This window comes from Ranitomeya imitator, chromosome 2 (assembly GCF_032444005.1).
Source record: "Ranitomeya imitator isolate aRanImi1 chromosome 2, aRanImi1.pri, whole genome shotgun sequence".
Classification (NCBI taxonomy): Eukaryota; Metazoa; Chordata; class Amphibia; order Anura; family Dendrobatidae; genus Ranitomeya; species Ranitomeya imitator.
The window spans coordinates 597,372,075-597,394,635 of record NC_091283.1 but is presented as its reverse complement, the minus strand read 5'-3'; the positions used below and the strand labels follow the sequence as shown (position 1 = coordinate 597,394,635).

General features: G+C 43.3%; 1 protein-coding gene across 2 annotated transcripts in view; it reads right to left on the bottom strand.

Annotated features, from left to right (window-relative positions):
- Positions 1-9,384: 9,384 nt before the first annotated feature.
- Positions 9,385-22,561, bottom strand: part of GGT7 (gamma-glutamyltransferase 7) — a 49,108-nt gene continuing 35,931 nt past the window's right edge. For both annotated transcript variants that reach the window (XM_069752347.1, XM_069752351.1), the window contains exons 8-15: positions 20,152-20,239; positions 19,863-19,990; positions 17,849-17,937; positions 16,333-16,485; positions 16,081-16,198; positions 13,615-13,752; positions 13,299-13,398; positions 9,385-11,303 (exon numbers count right to left, since the gene is read on the bottom strand). In XM_069752347.1, the coding sequence (XP_069608448.1) occupies positions 11,140-11,303; positions 13,299-13,398; positions 13,615-13,752; positions 16,081-16,198; positions 16,333-16,485; positions 17,849-17,937; positions 19,863-19,990; positions 20,152-20,239 (978 nt within the window). In that variant the 3' untranslated portion in view covers positions 9,385-11,139. The remainder of the gene's footprint in view (positions 11,304-13,298; positions 13,399-13,614; positions 13,753-16,080; positions 16,199-16,332; positions 16,486-17,848; positions 17,938-19,862; positions 19,991-20,151; positions 20,240-22,561) is intronic.

Here is a 22,561-nt window from a genome sequence, read left to right as displayed (position 1 = left end):
CTGCCTCACAAAAAAATCGGAATAAAAAGCGATCAAAAACTGTCACGTGTCCGAAAATGTAACCGATAAAAACGTCAACTCGTCCCGCAAAAAACAAGACCTCACATGACTCTGTGGACCAAAATATGGAAAAATTATAGGTCTCAAAATGTGGAGACGCAAAAACTTTTTTGCTATAAAAAGCGTCTTTTAGTGTGTGACGGCTGCCAATCATAAAAATCCGATATAAAAAACGCTATAAAAGTAAATCAAACCCCCCTTCATCACCCCCTTAGTTAGGCTAGGTTCACATTGCGTTAATGGGTTAACGCTAACGGACAGTGTTGCACGGCGAAAATGTCACAATTAATGCCGTGCAACGGGTCCGTTAGCACAACCATTGACAGCAATGTGATTTTCGGGTGTAGCGCATCGCTAGAGCGTGCCATTTTCGGCTCGCGCTAGCAAGGTGCCATTCTTTTGTGGCGCGCCTCAGACGCTGCTTGCAGCGTCCGCGGCGCGCCCGAGGTCCGATCCCCAATCTTCCAGAGCGGGGACGTTAACGCGACCACTAAACACGACACCTAAAAAGACATTGCGTTAGCGCAATCCGCTAGCGCTAAACGGATTTCCCTAACGCAATGTGAACCTAGCCTTAGGGAAAAATAATAAAATAAAAAAAAATGTATTTATTTCCATTTTCCCATTAGGGTTAGGGCTAGGGTTAGGGTTTGGATTACATTTACGGTTGGGATTAGGGTTGGGATTAGGGTCAGGGGTGTGTCAGGGTTAGGTGTGTGGTTAGGGTTACAGTTGGGATTAGGGTTAGGGGTGCGTTTGGATTAGGGTTTCATTTATAATTGGGGGGTTTCCACTGTTTAGGCACATCAGGGGCTCTCCAAACGCGACATGGCGTCCGATCTCAATTCCAGTCAATTCTGCATTGAAAAAGTAAAACCGTGCTCCTTCACTTCCGAGCTCTCCCGTGCGCCCAAACAGTGGTTCCCCCCAACATATGGGGTATCATCGTACTCGAGACAAATTGGACAACAACTTTTTGGGTCCAAGTTCTCTTGTTATCCTTGGGAAAATAAAAATTTGGGGGGCTAAAAATCATTTTTGTGGGAAAAAAAAGGTTTTTATTTTCACGGCTCTGCGTTGTAAACTGTAGTGAAACACTTGGGGGTTCAAAGTTCTCACAACACATCTAGATAAGTTCCTTGGGAGGTCTAGTTTCTAATATGGGGTCACTTGTGGGGGGTTTGTACTGTTTGGGTTACATCAGGGGCTCTGCAAATGCAACGTGACTCCTGCAGACCAATCCATCTAAGTCTGCATTCCAAATGGCGCTCCTTCCCTTCCGAGCACTGCTATGCACCCAAAAAGTGGTTTACCCCCACATATGGGGTATCGTCGCACTCAGGACAAATTGCACAACAACTTTTGTGGTCTAATTTCTTCTCTTACCCTTGGGAAAATAAAAAATTGGTGGCGAAAAGATTATTTTTGTGAAAAAATATGATTTTTTATTTTTACGGCTCTGCATTATAAACTTCTGTGAAGCACGTGTTGGGTCAAAGTGCTCACCACACCTCTAGATAAGTTCCTTAAGGGGTCTACTTTCCAAAATGGTGTCACTTGTGGGGATTTCAATGTTTAGGCACATCAGGGGCTCTCCAAACGCAACATGGCATCATATCTCAATTCCAGTCAATTTTGCATTGAAAAGTAAAATGGCGCTCCTTCCCTTCCGAGCTCTGCCATACGCCCAAACAATGGTTTACACCCATATATGGGGTATCAGCGTACTCAGGACAAATTGGCCAACAATTTTTGAGGTCCAATTTCTTCTCTTACTCTTGGGAAAATAAAAAATTAGGGGCGAAAAGATCATTTTTGTGAAAAAATATGATTTTTTATTTTTACGGCTCTGCATTATAAACTTCTGTGAAGCAAATGGTGGGCCAAAGTGGTCACCACACATCTAGATAAGTTCCTTAGGGTGTCTACTTTCCAAAATGGTGTCACTTGTGGGGCGTATCAATGTTTAGGCACATCAGGGGCTCTCCAAACGCAACATGGCATCCCATCTCAATTCCTGTCAATTTTGCATTGAAAAGTCAAATGGCGCTCCTTTCCTTCCGAGCTCTGCCATGCGCCCAAACAGTGGTTTACCCCCACATATGGGGTATCAGCGTACTCAGTACAGATTGTACAACAATGTTTGGCATCCATTTTATCCTGTTACCCTTGGTAAAATAAAACAAATTGGAGCTGAAATAAATTTTGTGTGAAAAAAAGTTCAATATTCATTTTTATTTAAACATTCCAAAAATTCCTGTGAAACCCCTGAAGGGTTAATAAACTTCTTGAATGTGGTTTTGAGCACCTTGAGGGGTGCAGTTTTTAGAATGGTGTCACACTTGGGTATTTTCTATCATATAGACCCCTCAAAATGACATCAAATGAGATGTGGTCCCTAAAAAAAAATGGTGTTGTAAAAATGAGAAATTGCTGGTCAACTTTTAACCCTTATAACTCCCTAGCAAAAAAAAATTTTAGTTCCAAAATTGTGCTGATGTAAAGTAGACATGTGGGAAAGGTTACTTATTAAGTATTTTGCGTGACATATCTCTGTGATTTAAGGGCATAAAAATTTAAAGTTGGAAAATTGCGAAATTTTCTAAATTTTCGCCAAATTTCCATTTTTTTCACAAATAAACGCAAGTTATATCGAATAAATGTTACCACTAAAATGAAGTACAATATGTCACGAGAAAACAATGTCAGAATCGCCAAGATCCGTTGAAGCGTTCCAGAGTTATAACCTCATAAAGGAACAGTGGTCAGAATTGTAAAAATTGGCCCGGTCATTAACGTGCAAACCACCCTCGGGGCTTAAGGGGTTAAACAATTGTATTTATTTCCATTTTCCCATTATGGTTAGGGGTAGGGCTAGGGTTAGGGTTATGGCTAGGGTTAGGGTTATGGCTAGGGTTAGGGTTATGGCTAGGGGTAGGGTTAGGATCCCTTTATCACCTTGATGGTGGGGGGTGGCTTATCAGTGTCTAGACTTGTTTTTCTCTATTGAAATGCATGTGTTCAAAAACGCAACCAAACGCATGTGCTTAAAAACGCATGCGTTTACATAGACAGCAATACTTTTTTTGACGCAATCGAACGCATGCGTTTTTTTGCGGCAAAAAACGCCTCTAGAATTTACTACATGTTGCATTTCCGCACCAAAACGCAAGCATCGAAACGACGCATGCGTCGTCAAACGCGGCCAAACGCGTACAAAAAACCCGCATGCGTTTTTAATGTTAAATATAGGGAAAAAAACGCATGCGTTTATATGCGTTAAAACGCAGCGGCAAAAAACGCAAATGTGAAACCAGACTTACACAGGGTTAATGCCAGCGTTAACGGACCGTGTTATGCCGCGGGTAACGCACTCCGTTAACGCAGCTATTTACCCTGTGTGACCAACTTTTTACTATTGATGCTGCCTATGCAGCATCAATAGTAAAAAGATCTAATGTTAAAAATAATAAAAAAAAAAAACAAAAAACCTGCTATTCTCTCAAAAAATAAAGGGAACACTAAAATCCCACATCCTAGATATCACAGAGTGAAATATTTGAGTTGTAAATCTATTCATTACATAGTGGAATGTGTTGAGAACAATAAAACTTAAAAATTATCAACGTAAATCACAACTAATATCCCACTGAGGTCTGGATTTGGAATGATGCTCAAAATCAAAGTGGAAAATGAAGTTACAGGCTGATCCAACTTCAGTGGAAATGCCTCAGACAAGAAAATTATGCTCAGTAGTGTGTGTGGCCTCCACGTGCCTGTATGACCTCCCTACAAAGCCTGGGCATGCTCCTGTTGAGGCGGCGGATGGTCTCCTGAGGGCAGTGGCGTATCCAGGGGGGGCAGCCAGGGCAAGTGCCCCAGGCGCAGCCGACAGGGGGTCGCTGGCGGGCCGCCTGATGATGCGGCGGTTCAAGGAGGCTCCTCGTCGGCGGCATTTTGCCGCCCCCACACTGAGATAGTCCCGTTCTCTGAGCCAGCTGTCAAATTGGCAGCCGGCTCAGAAAAAGTGCTGCGCGTCAAATCCCAGCGGCGTAACTACCCCACAGCAGAGCCCCTCCACCGCAGAGAGCCGCACACCACAGCTGTTGCTGCCGCTACTGTGCGCACAGGACTTGTGATGAGGTCACAGGAGGGGAGGAGTCAGGAGTCACATGATCAAGGGCATCCGTGTAGTGCAGGACTCTGCTGGTTGTCATGGTGCCGGACGAGGGTAAGCTTGTGTGTGGGGTCAGGCGTGGTTTGTGTGGATGTAGCAGAGCCATGTGTGTACGAGGTGTACAGAGTGGAAGCCGTGTGTGCAAGGTGTGTGGAGCGGAGCTGGGTGTGTACGGAGCGGAGCCGTGTGTGTACGAGGTGTACAGAGCGGAACTGGGTGTGTGCAAGGTGTGTGGAGCGGAGCCGTGTGTGTACAAGGTGTACGGAGCGGAACTGGGTGTGTGCAAGGTGTATGGAGCGGAGCCGTGTGTGTATGAGGTGTACGGAGCAGAGCTGGGTGTGTACGAGGTGTACGGAGTGGAGCCGTGTGTGCAAGGTGTATGGAGCGGAGTCATGTGTGTCTATGAGGTGTATGGTGCGGAGCTGGGTGTGTGCAAGGTGTATGGAGCAGAGCCGCGTGTGTACGGAGCGGAGCCGTGTGTGTATGAGGTGTATGGAGCAGAGCTGGGTGTGTACGAGGTGTACGAAGTGGAGCCGTGTGTGCAAGGTGTATGGAGCAGAGTCATGTGTGTCTATGAGGTGTATGGAGCGGAGCTGGGTGTGTGCAAGGTGTATGGAGCGGAGCCGTGTGTACGAGGTCTACGAAGCGGAACTGGGTGTGTGCAAGGTGTATGAAGCGGAGCCGCGTGTGTACGAGGTGTGCGGAGCAGAGCCGCGAGTGTACAAGGTGTACGGAGCAGAGCCGCATGTGTACGAGGTGTATGGAGCGGAGCCGCGTGTGTACAAGCTGTACGGAGCAGAGCCGCGTGTGTACAAGCTGTACGGAGCAGAGCCGCGTGTGTACAAGGTGTATGGAGTGGAGCCACGTGTGTACGAGGTGTACGGAGCGGAGCCGTGTGCAAGGTGTACGGAGCTCAGCTGCGTGTGTAGGAGTAACTAGGTGTGGCCATTATACTGTACGCAATATATGTGTGTGTGTTTGTGCGTGCATGCGTAGCACTGTGGGTGAATGTGGAGAGATGTAAATGGTTTTGTGTGTGTGTGTAGGGAGGATAGGCGAAGGGCACTGATGGGGCTGACAGGGAGAGTGCAATAATTGGGATGGAGGGGGAGGAGGAAATGATGGATGTGGTGGAATGGGCAATGATGGATGTCGAATGGGCAATGATGGGGGTGGGGGGAGGAAAAAAAGGAGGTAGTGGAATGGGCAATGATGGGGGTGGGGGGAGGCAATGATGGAGGTGGAAATTGGAATGGGCAATGATGGTGGTGGGGGGAGAATGAAATGATGGTGGGGAGGAGGAAATCATGGAGTTGGTGGAAAGGGCAATAATGAAGGGGGGAAGAAATGATGGAGGTGGTAGAATGGACAAGGATGGTGGTGGCGGAAAGCACACTGATGAAATCGGAGGGGGAGAAAATGATGGAGGTGGTGGAATGGGCAAGTCTGGTGATGGTGGCGAAAAGGACAATGATGATGGTGGTGGTGGAAAGGGCAATGATGGGGATGGTGGGGGGAAGAGAAAATTATGGACATGGTGGAAAAGGCAACGCAGAAAATGATGGAGGTCGTGGAATGGGAAATTATGAGGTGGTGGGGAAGAGAGTAATGATAGTGGTGGTGGAGAAGGCAAAGATGGAGGTGGTGAAGAGAGCAATGATGGGGTTGGGGGTAGAGGAAAATAATGGGCATATATGAGGAAACAGTACAGGAGAATGGGGGGCATATCTGAGGAAACAGTATGGGGGATGGGTGCAGACAGTATGAGGAGTGAACGGGGGAATGTATGTGGACACAGTATGAGTAGCGATGTGAAAAATGTATGTGGACAGAGTACGGGAGTGAGGGTGATGGGATGTGTGCAGACACAGTATGGGGAGTCAGGTGAGCAGGCAGTATAGAAAGTGAGGGGGTAAATATATGAGGAGACAGTATGGTGAACAGGAGGGATGTGAGAGGAGACAGTATGAGGAGGGAGGGGAATAGTGTGAGGAGACAGTATGGGGGAGAAAAGTGAGTGGGCACAGAATAGAAACTGAGTAGTGGGGGCGTAAGGGCAAAGCCAGGAGGGGACAGTATACCAAGGAGGGGGAGTGTGATGAGAGAGTACAGTATAAATACTGGGCCCTATAGAGGGGGATACAGTGTGAGAGGACAGTGTGAAGAGGGGGGCCGGTATGGAAATAGAGGTCAGTGTGAAGAGCATGTACCATAAGAGGAACAGTGTGGGGGTCATATTTTGTGCAGACAATATAGTGAGGGGCAATTTTTTATTCAGGAGCATTATAATGACACTTGTATCTTTAAGGGCATCATGTGGAGATTTTCTGCAAAAGAGCGGAGAAGATGGAAGTCTGCAGAGACGGCTGTGGATGAGAAAACTCATCATGGGGTCTGGACAAGATGAAGAAAAGGAGAATGACTCCAGAGGCGACGTCATCTATAAGGTACCTCGATGTAAATGTTATTTGTGATACTAACTAACTCTCATGTTTTTATTTATGTTAGAAGCATTAAAGGGAATGTCCAGGTTTTTAATGAGTCTGCAGTCATTCTCTGTGACTGCAGACTTCTGACTTCTCACAGTGCGCCCTGCACACTGTCAGGATTCTCTCGTGCTGGCGATTTACATTAATGCGGTCACATGCTGACTAGATATGTGTGACCTCAGTCAATGAAAATGAACTGAGCGAGGCCGGGCACGTCTAGTCGGAATGTGGTCAGAAGTACACAAATCACATACTTTTGCTGACATGACTGTCCACCAGCAAGGGAGAAACCTAAAAGTGTGCAGTGCATTAGTTGTGAGAATTCAGAGGCTGCGATGTCAGGATTCAGCTCTGCAGGTTCCAGTAGTCGTCACATGGACATGTCACTCATATATGATTTTCATACTTGTGGTCCTGTGACAGTGAGCTTCCCTTCTGCTTCTCTCAGTTTTTCACTGAATATTGAGAGCATTAGGGAGAGGAGCTCATGGGTACATGACTAAGTGTGCAAATCGCATATGTCCTGGGGGGGAGGTGGTGTTGTGGTGCCAAAATGTATTCTTGCACCGGGTGCCAGAAACCCTAGATACGCCTCTGCCTGAGGGATCTACTCCCAGACTTGGACTAAAGCATCCGACAGCTCCTGGACAGTCTTTGGTACAATGTGACTTTGGTGGATGGTGCGAGACATGATGTCCCGGATGTGTTCAATCAGATTCAGGTCTGGGCAACGGGCGGGCCAGTCCGTAGCTTCAATTCCTTCATCTTGCAGGAACTGCTGACACACTCCAGCCACATGAGGTCTGGCATTGTCCTGCATTAGGAGGAACCCAGGGCCAACCGCACCAGCATATGGTCTCACAAGGGGTCTGAGGATCTCATCTCAGTACGTAATAGCAGTAGGGCTACCTCTGGCGAGCACATGGAGGGCTGTGCGGCCCTCCAAAGAAATGCCATCCCACACCATTTCTGACCGACTGCAAGACCGGTCATGCTGAAGGATGTTACAGGCAGCAGATCACTCTCCACGGTGTCTCCAGACTCTGTCACGTCTGTCACATATGCTCAGTGTGAACTTGCTTTCATCTGTGAAAAGCACAGGGCGCCAGTGGCTAATTTGCCAATCCTGGTGTTCTGTGGCAAATGCCAAGCGTCCTGCATGGTGTTGGGCTGTGAGCACAACCCCCATCTGTAGACGTCGGGCACTCAGACCATCCTCATGGAGTCGGTTTCTAACCGTTTGTGCAGACACATGCACATTTGTGGCCTGCTGGAGGTCATTTTGCAGGGCTCTGGCAGTGCTCCTCCTGTTCCTCCTTGCACAAAGGCTGAGGTAGCGGTCCTGCTGCTGGGTTGTTGCCCTCCTACGGCCCCCTCCACGTCTCCTGGTGTACTGGCCTGGTAGCGCCTCCAGCCTCTGGACACTACGCTGACATACACAGCAAACTTTCTTGCCACAGCTCGCATTGATGTGCCATCCTGGATGAGCTGCACTACCTGAGCCACTTGTGTGGGTTGTAGAGTCCATCTCATGCTACCACGAGTGTGAAAGCACAACCAACATTCAAAAGTGACCAAAACATCAGCCAGAAAGCATTGGTACTGAGATGTGGTCTGTGGTCCCCACCTGCAGAACCACTCCTTTATTGAGTGTGTCTTGATAATTGCCAACAATTTTCATCTCTTGTATATTCTATTTGCACAACAGGATGTGAAATTGATTGTCAAACAGTGTTGCTTCCTACGTGGACAGTTTGATTTCACGGAAGATTGATTTACTTGGAGTTATATTCTGTTGTTTAAGTGTTCCCTCTATTTTTTTGAGCAGTATATATATATATATATATATATATATAAAAATGCAGCTTGCATGTGTTCACATTGGGAGTGCTGGTTGGTTTTTTTTTTTTTTTCTTCTTTGTTTAGTGTATGGATGTGGCTGCATCCAGACTGATCTCGCACTCCTCCCATTGACCTTGCAGGTGGCGGTATTCATCTCTACTTGCCCATAAATTGTAGGTTTAGCCCAGAGTGACATGTTTGTCCTAAGTTGTAGGCTGGTGGCCCAAGAGTGGCATATACAGTAGAGTAGGACCCATCAGAGGGAGATCACCTTGCCGTGGTTGATGGGCACACATGAATTGGCCAATTTATGCGCTAAGAATCTTCATTTTATCTATAACTAAGTTTTATGAAAAAAAAAAATTTTGAAAATTTTTTTTATGAAAAAATATTTTTGAGTAGTATGATTCATATCGAATATTTGTCTGCGTTTTCACATGGCCTAGATTAATATACATGTGCTGCTGTGTTTCTATATATATATATATATATATATATATCTATCTGTAGCTTTGTCGTCATAACAGGAGGGGGCCCAGACACACTTCTTGCACAGGGGCCCCAAGCTGTCAGTGTCTGTCCTTGTGTTGGTCAAACCCATATTGGTTAGCTGAGCTGACATTCTCATGTGTATGGGATCATCACAACACTCCTCTGACAGATGATGTCGGGAAATAAGGATCTATCATATCCTACAAAGATAATCTCCACCCAAGAGCTAAGGTGATAAAACCATCCACAGCTGAGGCATCTTTCTGAAAGGTGTGAATACTAGCAACACTAATTCGCAAATCAACTTGACACACAGACACAAAGTCTATTTTTTTTCAATATATTTAGTTGTTTTTTTTGGGGGGATTGAGAAACACAGATTGCAAGTATTTAGAAACCACATACAACCCCAAGCACATTATCCTTTGCAGCAGCTTAAACGTAGAGAAAGCATTTCATGATCACAGTAGATTCAAAACAATTAAATAGAAATCTAGTTTCTGGATTCATGCAAAACAGTGATCTTACATTTGGCACAAGAAATTTTATATGCATGTTCCTCCTCCAGAAAAGGAGATGACACAGAGTGGGGCAACATGTCGTGTGCCACTTATGCTTTGTTTTGTGACAGAGAAGGTTGGGATCTATGGACTATGGTGTCCATCTCTACATTCAGGAGTGGCAAACGCAGGAGGCACCCCGGGGCCAATGTCTACAAAGTAGACAGATCTTGATGACTTTCCTAAACATTGCACAGACATATAACCAGCCCCACTTTGATTACATAGCACATGTAACTAACACACAAGTGAGTGGCACTGTGGCTTAGGCTAAGACATAATGTTTTATTATAAAATGTGCAATAGGATTTAATATTGTTTCTTTTTTAGTTTTTTTTAATTAATTCACCAAACAGATGTCATTGGTTCCCATAATTGTGATCCTTGTCACTTCACCAATAGTGATCATCACTGTGAATGGTGTGTAAAAAATAATGATATCTACCCCATCAAAGAATTAGGCTAGGTTCACATTGCGTTAGTGCAATCCGTTTAGCGGATACGCTAAACGGATTGCGCTAATGCAATGTCCAAAAAGGGATTGCGTTTGGCAATCCCGCTAGCGCAGATGCCTGATCTGCACTAGCGAAGAATGGACCCTGAACGCTGCAAGCAGCGTCCGAGGTCCGTCCGAAACTAACGGCACATCGCTGACGCATGCCGAAAAAGGCATACGTTAGCGAAGCGTTAGCGATCCGTTAGCTCATTGCAGTCAATGAGTGCGCTAACGGATCCGTTACATAGCGTTAATTGTGTCAATTTCGCCATGTAACGGATTCCGTTAGCGGACACCCACTAACGCAATGTGAACCTACCCTTAACCAAATCCTCTGACTCCATCTTTCTTTTTTCATAATATTTTTCACAAATTGATCCAAATATTAAAAAGAGTCCTCCAGGGGCACATATTTTGTGTTTGTCTTCTTTTACCCCTCAAATACATGTAAAAAAAAATTTTAGGTTGCAATGACTTCAGACTGAGAAGGAGCTTGCAGCAAACAAAGCCTCCCCCTCTGTTCTGTCTGCATTGCGAGACCAGGCAGGCTAAAAACCATGGCCCCTTTAACAAAGTTCTAGATCCTCAACTGAAAATGGAGGAAAATGAATAGAGAATTTTGATGGATTTCCGTAAAACTGTTGTCTTAATAATTTAAAAGTTTAGTGCGTCTTTAAAAGGAAACCTTCTCTTGCATCATTTTTATATATAATTTTTTTTTTCTTGGAGAATAAGAGTCAAAGAAATTTAGATTTCCCATGATTCAATTTTCACAATATGTAAATTTCGGAAATTGCTGTGACAGGTCCACAAAGACAATAATAGATCTGATCAAGGTAACATTGTACAATTTGATTTCCTTAGTAAAATTTGGTCCTAGGAACAAGCTGCTATATTACATGTCAATTTTGTTCATTGGTGTGCTAATGGCAGAGGTGAAAATACCCCTTAAAAACCCATTAGGATTGTTTTGAGGGTCGTGGCATGAATGTCACTGTTATTTCTTTTTGACCAGTTGTTATCTCACAAAATGGTGGCAGCTTCTGCATCAGTACTTCGGGGGTCTTTAATGCCAATAATAAGATCGTTACTCCTGCGCGATCCATGCACCAAAGACAGGATGTGTGTTCGGTCCAGTTGATGTCCTTTGGATTCTAGGTCCTGAGTGTCATTTTCAGGGAAGTCACCTAATATAGAAATATTTACGTGTATTTAATACAGTAGAAGAAATTAACTGTTGTTTTACAGCTTTGGATACCTTTACTCCTTTTTTGCACTACATGTATTATGTAAAAAATGCCAGTAATTGGTGATAATTACAAGTTTTTAACCATTTTGCTTTGGGAGTTTGCATATAATTCAATACATTGCAAGCTGCCCAATGCTGTTTAGTATCAATACCAGCAGCTGGGCTCCTTGGCAGCTCAGTCCTTATGTCCTCCTGTCTTCTTCTGAATGCCAAATTGAGCTCAGTTCTGATCATATCAAATATCGGAATTCAGATTAGATTGGCATTCAGGAGAAGACAATAAGGGCAGGCAACTAAGCTGCCAGGATTTATACTAATCTGCAATGAGCAGCCTGCAATGCATTGCAATATGCAAGCTGCCGTAGCAAAATTGTCAAAACCCAAATACAACAAATATTTTTATCACGTAGATATGAGTAAATTGCTTCGTGTAACCCTGGTTCAGGGTTCAGGTCAAGGCTCTCTGACCATGGAAAGGAGCTGCACGTATTTCCTGAGCTTCTGGGTTCTGTTTGATTTAACTACCTGATGTGACGCTATCATTGTAGTGTGTGGCGCACAGGTGATGTCTCACCAGCCCGGTCAATCATAAGCCTAGTTGGCAATTACAAAGGTTACGCCAGAGAACACTAACCTGGATCGCAGACCGGGATTGTGCTAAGCGATTCACTCATCTGTAATGCAACTTAATAAAATAAAACCCTCAAAGGCATCAGCCCATAAACATCATATTCAAATAGGTAGTCCACTACTTTATCATTCATGAGCTATCCTTAGGAAAGGTCATCAATGTCTGATTAATAAGGGTCCGACACCCGGCACCCCCGACCATCAGCTGTTCTTGTTCAAATCAATAGGAGGCATATGTGCCGTACCACCCCACAGCCAGTATCAGAAGATGGAACGGCTTCACTATTGAGCAGTTGCGGCCACCGAGAACTGATTGGTCGGGGTCCAACATCCGGCACCCCAATCAATCAGACATTGCTGACCTATCCTAAGTATAGGTCATCAATGATAAAGTAGTGGACAACCTCTTTAATTATTATCATATTACAGGCATAACATGGCAACGATACGGGAATCGCTGTCAGGCTGGATATTTTATCTGTAAACTCTCTTATCAAAGGGAATGTCCCCAACAGAAGTTTGCGTCTGTGAAACAAATCAATGTGGCTACCTGCTCAACACTACATCTATGAAACACATTTAAAGGGGTTGTCCAGTCTTCAGCTACAAGCCTGCAGTCACACTGTGTGACTGCAGACTTATGAATCCTCACATCGCGTAACATTTTTAAAAATGTATTTAATATATTGTGCCACTTACAATGTTATAAAATACGTTTTTGTTGGGGATTACAACATAACTTTTTATTTTATATCTGAGTTCCTCCATAATTGGTGCTGGCATATTAGCCACAATTAAATTTTGGTGCAAAATTAGCTGCAGCAGAGTGGATCTTGGTCTACTAGGGCCCAGCAACTTGTACTCTCCTGCCACCCGCTAATCACCTGATTGATTGGGCAGGAGGAAGTGCTGTGTCGTTCCTAAGCTATATGCACAGTACTCATTTGGCTCTGTGTATGTAGCAATCAGGATTATTATTACTATTACTTGTTGTATAGTACCAACATACTCTACAGCCCTAGATCAGGAAGGCAGGAATAGTAATAAACCCTTTCTGCTTTCTCTATTTTTTTTTTTTAACAAGCCCTTTAAAATTGATGTTACAAGGCCAGGTAGTGGTGCACACTATAACCACTGATTATATATATATATATATATATATATATATATATATATATATATATATATATATATATATATATATATATATATATATATATATATATAAACTAATAAATTAAAAAGCATGAAAATAAAGTGCCATAACTTTCAATAAAAATGAAAAGGAACGGAAGATACTCACTGTCTATCTGCAGAAAATTGGTCTCAAGATCAGGATGCAGTCTTCCCTGGGATACACTGTCACTTAAGTTTTTATTAAATGATAAAACATTTAAAAGCACCTTGATGAAAAGAAAAAGCAAAACAATAAAGCGATAACTTACAGAAGGAAAGAATACATCTAAAAAGATCAAAACTCTTTTTTAAACAAAATACCACAGTCCCCCGTCGCTCTCTAGACAACCCACTCAAATTCAAGTCCTAAATCACATACTATACTGGTTTTTAAGTGACCAATTAAAACTTAGACGCAAACTAGGTCCTAAGCAAAATCATACCTGGGTTATGCCAGATAGAGCTCGTTCCCCATTGGAACCACCAAGGGACAAATATGTTCCGCAAAGGCCCTGAGCCGGCCTCACCACTGTGGGGAGCAGGAAGGAGAGAGGCCTCTTCCCAGGCTCAACAATGTTCTGCTGCAGAAAAAAAATTGGAGTTCTTAAAGGTATAGAGGAATCAAAATGGACATGAAGTCATAGTAGCGATTACTAAAATGTATAATATATATGTGCAGTGCCTTGCGAAAGTATTCGGCCCCCTGGAACTTTTCAACCTTTTCCCACATATCATGTTTCAAACATAAAGATACCAAATGTCAATTTTTGGTGAAGAATCAACAACAAGTGGAACACAATTGTGAAGTTGAACAAAATTTATTGGTTATTTTAAATTTTTGTGGAAATTCAAAAACTGAAAAGTGGGACGTGAAATATTATTCGGCCTGGGTGTGTGTGAAGATACATGGGGGGGGGGGGAATAAGTATTTGATCCCTTGCTGATTGTGTAAGTTTGCTCACTGACAAAGACATGAACAGTTTATAATTATAATGGTAGGTTAATTTTAACATTGATAGAATATCAAAAATAAAATCCAGAAAATTACATTGTATAAATTTTCATTTTGCAGTGAGAAATAAGTAGTTGATCCCTCTGGCAAACAAGACTTAATACTTGGTGGCAAAACCCTTGTTGGCAAGCAGCAGTCACATTTTTTGTAATTAATGATGAGGTTTGCGCACTTGTCAGTAGGAATTTTGGTTCACTCCTCTTTGCAGATCATCTCTAAATAATTAAGATTTTGAGGCTGTTGCTGGCTAGGCCACTCCATGACCTTAATGTGCTTCTTTTTGAGCCACTCCTTTGTTTCCTTGGCTGTATGTTTTGGGCCATTGTCTTGCTGGAAGAACCAGCTACGACCCATTTTTAATGTCCTGGCAGAGGGAAGGAGATTTACGGCACATGGCTCCATCCATTCTATTGATACAGTAAAGTAGTCCTGTGCCCTTAGCAGAGAAACACCCCCAAAACATGTTTCCTCCTCCATGCTTGACAGTGGGGAGGGTGTTCTTTGGGTCATATGTTGTGAATTCTGTTTTCGAACTCCCTCCTGTGGTCATGAATGGTACTTCGGCGAGTTCTGTCCATGGACTCCCTCTGGTGGCTGTGAGTGGAGCTGCTGCTTCTGAGGTTCCTTCCACAGCTGACATAGTTTAGTCTTTGGCTGGCTGCTCTATTTAACTCCATTCAGATCGTTACTCCATGCCAGCTGTCAATGTTCTTGCACTGGTTCAGTTCGCTCTTGGATCTTTCTGGTGACCTGTCTACTCCAGCAGAAGCTAAGTCCCTGCTAGTTAATTATTTGTTCATTGTTTCCTTGTCCAGCTTGCTATCATGATTTTGTCTTGCTAGCTGGAAGCTCTGGGATGCAGAGTGGCACCTCCGCACTGTGAGTCGGTGCGGAGGTCTTTTTGCACACTCTGCGTGGTCTTTTTGTGCTGATCGCAAAGATACCTTTCCTATCCTCAGTCTGTTTAGTAAGTCTGGCCTCCCTTTGCTGAAACCTGTTTCATTTCTGTGTTTGTGACTTTCATCTTAACTCACAGTCAATATATGTGGGGGGCTGCCTTTTCCTTTGGGGAATTTCTCTGAGGCAAGGTAGGCTTTATTTTCTGTCTCTAGGGCTAGTTAGCTCTTAGGCTGTGTAGAGGCGTCTAGGCCTGGTTAGGTACGCTCCACGGCTATTTCTAGTTGTGTGATAGGATTAGGGGTTGCGGTCAGCAGAGCTCCCACTTCCCAGAGCTTGTCCTGTGTGAGTTTAACCATCAGGTTGTTCCGGGTGCTCCTAACCACCAGGTCCATAACAGTCATAGTCAGCATTTCTCTTCCGCCAAACACGGCGAGTTGAGTTAATGCCAAAGACCTCAATTTGGGGTTGATAATTATGGTATTCCTAATTGACCTAAAACGGGAATGGTTTATTCTGATTTCATGTCAGATTTTGAGAGTATTACATTTTGCTTTCTGGTGAGAACAGATTTTTTTCACAATAGATCAAACTGTAGACAAAAATGAATATAAGAAGTAGAGGCAGAAACTCTGATCTTAATGCTGGGATACTTACCGGGCTTCTTGCTGTAGCTTTGATAAAACACTTGTTAGTCCTTTAAGCAATGAGTTCCTTCTATCTAGTCTTCCATATTCATGAACTACCCCTGCCCTCCTCATTGGTTGGCTGCTTTCTGCCTATGCACAGTCTAGGCAGAAAGCTGTCCATCAGTAGTGTGGGGGCGAGGATAGACAGAGGTCATCACTTAGAGGACTAGCAAGCCTTAAAAGAAGCAGAGTAAAAAAAAAAGACATGTTGCAGAAATAAGAGTCTCTGACCATGCCTTAGATTAGGAAGTATAAACCTGGTGACAGATTTGTTTTAAAGTAATATATACTGATTTTTCATGAGTACTTACTGGATTTGGAGAGGAGAGGTTGGTGCTTTTATTGCTCCAGGAGAAATCCAGGATCTGGCTGTTGAGAAGGATTCCTGAAGGGGTCATAATCATACTACCGAAGGGGCGGTTTAAAGAGCTAAAAGTGGAAGAAATAATATATACCCAACTAATGTAGTAATGGGAGAGTGACTGGATAGTTACCTAAGAAAATGACAAATTGCACAAAGATTTTTTAAACAAAACAAGCCCCCATGATATCAGGTCACTCACCTGACGACAGCCACAATGAAATCATCTGGACCAACCACTAAAGCTTGGCTTGCAGCTGGGCCAACATGTAGAGAATGGAAGGGCACGTATTCTCTAGGATACGCCGCATGGAACTCATTTATCTTCTTCCGGAAAAAACTTGCTTCCGCCTTACTGACAGAAGAGAATTCAAGTTATGTTTTGACCAAAGAAAGTAGGCTCTTATAAACTGTGTGTAACCCCATAGCTAACTGTAGTGTTCAGTTATTGTCATTTTTCACTCTGCACCAGGGTAATCCATCAGACATGTTTTTCCTAACAGAGCTTTTCCGTACGAACATCTACTCAATTAATGACTATTCACAGTTTCCACGCGTAGATGTGTAGTTGTATACTTTTTCCACTAGTTGTAGCTGTTGTATAGTCCTCTGGGCTTACAGCACCAAAGCGTTGATCAAAGGATAGGTTTCAATGAGTCATTTAAAGGGAAGCTAAGATCAGAAAATAACATATTGATAAAATCATTTTTTTGTGTTAGTGGTTGTTCACACTAACTTTTCTTAGGAGTTTTTGGAGCGGAATCACTCCAAATCCCCTTCAGCAACTCAAAACTCCTCAAAAAGTTAAGAGTTTACTCTAAGTTTCAGCTATGAAAACGTAACAAAAAGACTCGATGTCCATTTACTATTATTTTCAATAAATGTTGGCAATGTTTTTTTTATCTTGCATATCACAATCTGTATTTAAAATAAAAAGCTAGAAGTCACGTAATTTTAGCACTGTTCACTGGGGCTTTTTTAGACTCACACTTCCGTTTGTTTCAGGAAACAACATATGTACATAGCCATAATGGCGCCCGCACCTATCTTTTGTAATGAAACATGAATGTAATGAACATGAATAATGAATGTAATGTAATGTGCATAAATTAATGTACATGAATAATGACCATCGACTAGTATGAGAATTGATTTTTTATTATAGAGATCGAGATATGAAAAAAAATAATGACAATTTTGTTTACTAAAATGCTCTTAACACAAAATGCTTATTTAAGCCATAGGTCTCCTTTTGATAATACATTCACTTTAATGAAATTACAACAGGGGAAATGATCCAAATTTTCATTTTAGTAAATAAAGTATTTTCCATCTCATTCACAAACGTCAGGAAACAAAATCTGCTGAGGATAATACCCAAGCTGTATTTTACAATCCATAGTATGTTTATTCAGGAAAATCCATGGTGTGTTTGTCTACATTTGCCTTAGATTTCCAGGAATAGATTCTCTGAACAGTGTCAAATAGCTCTCTAAGGATATGTTCACATGTTGCATATTTGCTGTTGATTTTGCAGCAGAAAGTTCTACAACTGTCCCATTCATCTGAAATAACTACTTTCACATGAATAAAAAAACAATCGAATTTCAGTTGAATACATTTCTGCAAGAAAATGTGAATACTCATAGGGCGATGCTGACTTTACCCTCCATGTGCCTCAATACACACACAAATGGGTTTAAATGGCTATTAGTCACCTCAGAATCTCTGTTACATATCCAGCCACTGTGTGGTCAAAGGAAGGGTCTCCTAGTTTACTGGCACAACCCAGGGCAATCTTAAGTGTCTGCAATACAAAAAAAAACGGAAGAGACTTAATTTAAGACAAGAAAATTCATGAGGTGAAACTTTATTTTACTCGCCCCAATCACCTTGACTGACAGGTCAATCCCTATGAAGACACATTTATGGAGCGACCTGTCAGTCAAGGGGAGCGGAGGCGGGGAGAAGCAGTGAGTGTCCTGCCTTGGAGTAGCCGTCCAATATCCATACAATAGTCCCCGTCCGACCCTTCTAAGTATGTTTTCTCAGAAACACACAGTAAAACATACCGCACACGTCGGCTTTAATGGTTCATGCTACCGGTGGTTCGGGCAGCATGAATCAGATGGAAGTTTCAGGACGAGGCCTAGATCGTACTCTGTACGCCACAATTTTGCTGCACGTTTCTGACAGAAAGTAAGCCAACTAATAGATGGTGTAAGCTTAGACTACACAGTACAAAGATGCTCCAGATTTATCAAAAAGTATGAACCACTTTGATAAATCTGGTTTATTTTGATAGGAAGCCACCTGGGAAAACGCTATTTACCTGCATAAAGTGCGGCTGCCAGGAGAAAAGTAGACGTTATTTCCTCCTGAGAACCATACAGGATTATTGGGGCCTAGAAATGGTGTCTTCTGCTTAACAATTAGCTATAAAATGAACGTTAGAAAAAAATACTTAAAATATTTACAACTTATTGTTTTTTAAGCTTAATTGTTGCAGGCTGCTGAAATGTGATATTTCTGGTTATGAATTTTGTTAAATGCAATCCTGTCTGGAGCGGTTCACGTGTCACAGTAATAGTTACAATTCATTCATTTCTGAGTAGGGTTATTCTGCAAAATATTAACGTCTAAGGCTGCAATACTGAAATATTCTGATGTTGTTCTGAATTGTCAAGTAAAATGGTGTCATTGCTGTCTTCTATCTCTACATCCTAATGTACAGTATATGTGCAGACATGGATGGATTTGGTGACTCACATCCACACCAGGTCTGACAGCAGATCGCACGTTTCACCACTGCAGCATATGTATTGGATGCCTGTGTATATATGATAAATGTATGGAATGGGAATTGCCTAGTCTGAATACCAGTCTACATAAATGATAGACCATAAAATACATCATTGTTGATTAATGGAGGTTTTCCATCTATTAAAAATTGGGTCAAGGTGGGGGTATTACAATAAGTAATTAAAAAAATCCAACACTGTTCTAATGCCCCTCGCCATTCTGTCCTCCAGTGATGACATCCCTAGTATTACATTACCATTAAGCCAATCACTAGCCCAGGGGCACACTGCTGACTCCAGTGATTAGTGGCAGTGATTCAGTGTAAAGTCCTGGACATCATTGCTTCCAGCACCGGTCACTGTTTCATGTACTGCAGTGTTTATGTCCCAAACTACCCATTTGACTGCTGCAGCCAATCACTGGGCTCAGCGGCTCGCGCTGTCTACATAGAGCTCAGTGATTGGCTGCACCGTTATACAAGTCACGTCACTGCTGCAGCCAGTACACAATCACCAAAGCAGCGGTGGAGGTGCAGCACTGGCGCTACGTAGGGTGGTTCGTTTTATTATTTTGAACATGGCCAGAATGATTTAATAAAAAAATTGAAAGGGGAAAACACTGAATGAAGCATATTGAATGTGGAGCATGTGAACAGGACTTATCAGATCAGTCGCATGGCCCCTTGTGACGCCCCATGAGCCCACACACACAGCGGACTGGTGCAGGAGACCTCCTGCTTACATGCACTAGTCTGGTCCACTAACTGGACCACACTAGCGCATGCTGTGGAAAAATCACCTTTGTGCCCACGCGCATAGACTACAGCTGGTCCGTGTGTGGTCTTTTGCACACCTAGGAAGCAAGCAGACTGATAAAATGTGTGAACATAGCCTTACACAACCAAGAAAAACCCATAAGCCTCAAACTCACCTCTGCTATCCAATGGAGGGCACCGGAGCGAGATGTGTGCTTGGTCAAATTTGCCCCTTCCAGAATATTGAGGGCACTTATGAGAGCAGGACCTGCATGAGGAGCAGGAGGGGCAAACACAAGGTGACCTACAAAGAAGACAGTAACTGTAGTTGGGAATGTTCCTATGTAGAATTATGTGAGTAATTGATAATAACGCTCATATTCAGCATTAGGAGCTATTTACAGCATCACCTGGAGATGCTCCATGAATTCTTATCACATGGATAGGAGTTTATAATGTACATACCTTGATATATAGTTTGTACAGGCTTCTCAACAGAAGCATTATAGTTAGTAAAGTCTTCCTCTGCCATTACTCCACCTTGAGCATTAACCTGAATAAGAAACATAGACTTTACTTCTAGCAAAGTTAATCCTACAATCTTCTGTAGATGCCATATCTAGGAACATGTCACTAGGGCAAGCTACTGTTAAAAAAACCTCACCTGGCAATGAACTGATGAACTCACTAAGGCTGGGTTTTTATACAGTGGCATGTAAAAGTTTGGGCACCCCTGGTGAAATTTACTGTTATTGTGAACAGTTAGGGTGTGTTTCCACATTCAGGAAGCGCTGCGTGTTTCATGCTGCGTAGAGCCGCAGCGTCAAACACGCAGCGTCCAGATGTTCCAGCATAGTGGAGGGGATTTCATGAAATCCCGTCTCCACAATGCGGTAAAACATGGAGGTGGCAGACCCGCGTAAACGGACATGCGGTGTGTCTTTTCAGAACGCAGCATGTTTGTTTACAAAGCGGCGACGCTCCATCGCCGCGCCGTATATTTACCATAGATTATCATTAGATGCGATAAAATTGCATCTAATGATTAGTCACATGCGTAGAAACTGCGTACAAGCAGCTTACTACGCATGTCTGCCAGCTCACCTGTCCTGCCGCCGGAAGTCCCTCGTCCACTGCAGTTCTCGTGATAACTTATGTTATCGCGAGAACTGCCGTGCACGTGACCGGGACTTATCTCCGGTCACTAGTCTGGTTCTCGCAAACAGCTGATCAGCTAGCCGCCGCCGCCCCACAGCACAGCACCCACGCGGCACAAAGAGGAGCAGCCACCGCCGCTCCCCAGCACAGAGACCCCACGCTGCAGCTACAATGAGGTAATGGGGATACTCCACTCACACTTTCCTGTGAGACGCCCCCTCTCTTCGTCATCGGGACCACTCCCCCCCAATAAGGCACATTAGTCACCGGCCCTATAAGACGACACATGGCATATAAGAAGACCCCGACTTTTAAGAAGATTTTATATTTTAACTGGAAAAGTTGGGGGGTCGTCTTATACGCCGGAAAATACGGTAATCTTGCAATTTGTGCACTGGCCACAAAGGCTTTTTTAGACTCACACTTCCTGTCCATTCAGGAAGAGTTTACAGCAGTTTTTTATCATCAGAGGAAGGAAGGATTACAATGCCTGAAACACCTGTATTTACAGCTAATAACAAAGGATCCATCAAACACAATAAGTGACGTCACACTTGATCATCTTCCCCCACTCTTCACAATGACTTCTGCACACCCTCATTAGATGCGTGTTGTGAATTCTGTTGTCAAGCTCCCTCCTGTGGTCATGAATGGTACTTCGGCTGGTTCTGTCCATGGGCTTCCTCTGGTGGTTGTGAGTGGGGCTGCGGCTTCTGAGTTTCCTTCCACAGGTGACGAGGTTAATTCGTTAGCTGGCTGCTCTATTTAACTCCACTTAGATCTTTGCTCCATGCCACCTGTCAATGTTCCAGTATTGGTCTAGTTCACTCCTGGATCGTTCTTGTGACCTGTCTTCCCAGCAGAAGCTAAGTTCCTGCTTGTTTTTCTCTGTTTGCTATTTTTCTGTCCAGCTTGCTATTTTGATTTTTGTCTTGCTTGCTGGAAGCTCTGGGACGCAGAGGGAGCGCCTCCGCACCGTGAGTCGGTGCGGAGGATCTTTTTGCGCCCTCTGCGTGGTCTTTTTGTAGTTTTTTTGTGCTGACCGCAAAGTTACCTTTCCTATCCTCAGTCTGTTCAGTAAGTCGGGCCTCACTTTGCTAAATCTATTTCATCTCTGTGTTTGTAATTTTCATCTTTACTCACAGTCATTATATGTGGGGGGCTGCCTTTTCCTTTGGGGAATTTCTCTGAGGCAAGGTAGGCTTTATTTTTCTTTCTTCAGGGCTAGCTAGTTCCTTAGGCTGTGTCGAGTTGCATAGGGAGCGTTAGGAGCAATCCACGGCTATTTCTAGTGTGTGTGATAGGATTAGGGATTGCGGTCAGCAGAGTTCCCACGTCTCAGAGCTCGTCCTTAATTATTAGTATCTATCAGGTCATTCCGTGTGCTCTTAACCACCAGGTCCATTATTGTCCTAACCACCAGGTCATAACAATGCGTCAATGCAAAATATAGGGTCAGAGTCTGTTCATTGCTGCTAATGTACATGTGTAGTTTCCTGAAACACATGTACATGTGTTGTTTCCTGAAACTAGAAGAGTCTAAAAAAAATACAAGTTGGCCAATGTCAAAATTGCAAGATTTGTGATTTTTATTTTTAATAAAGACTGTAATATGGAAAAAAATATTTACAAACATTAAAAAATGCATTTAACACAAAAAACATAATTAAAAAAGGTGATTTTCTGAAGATGCATTCCATTTCAGTCCTACTTGTAT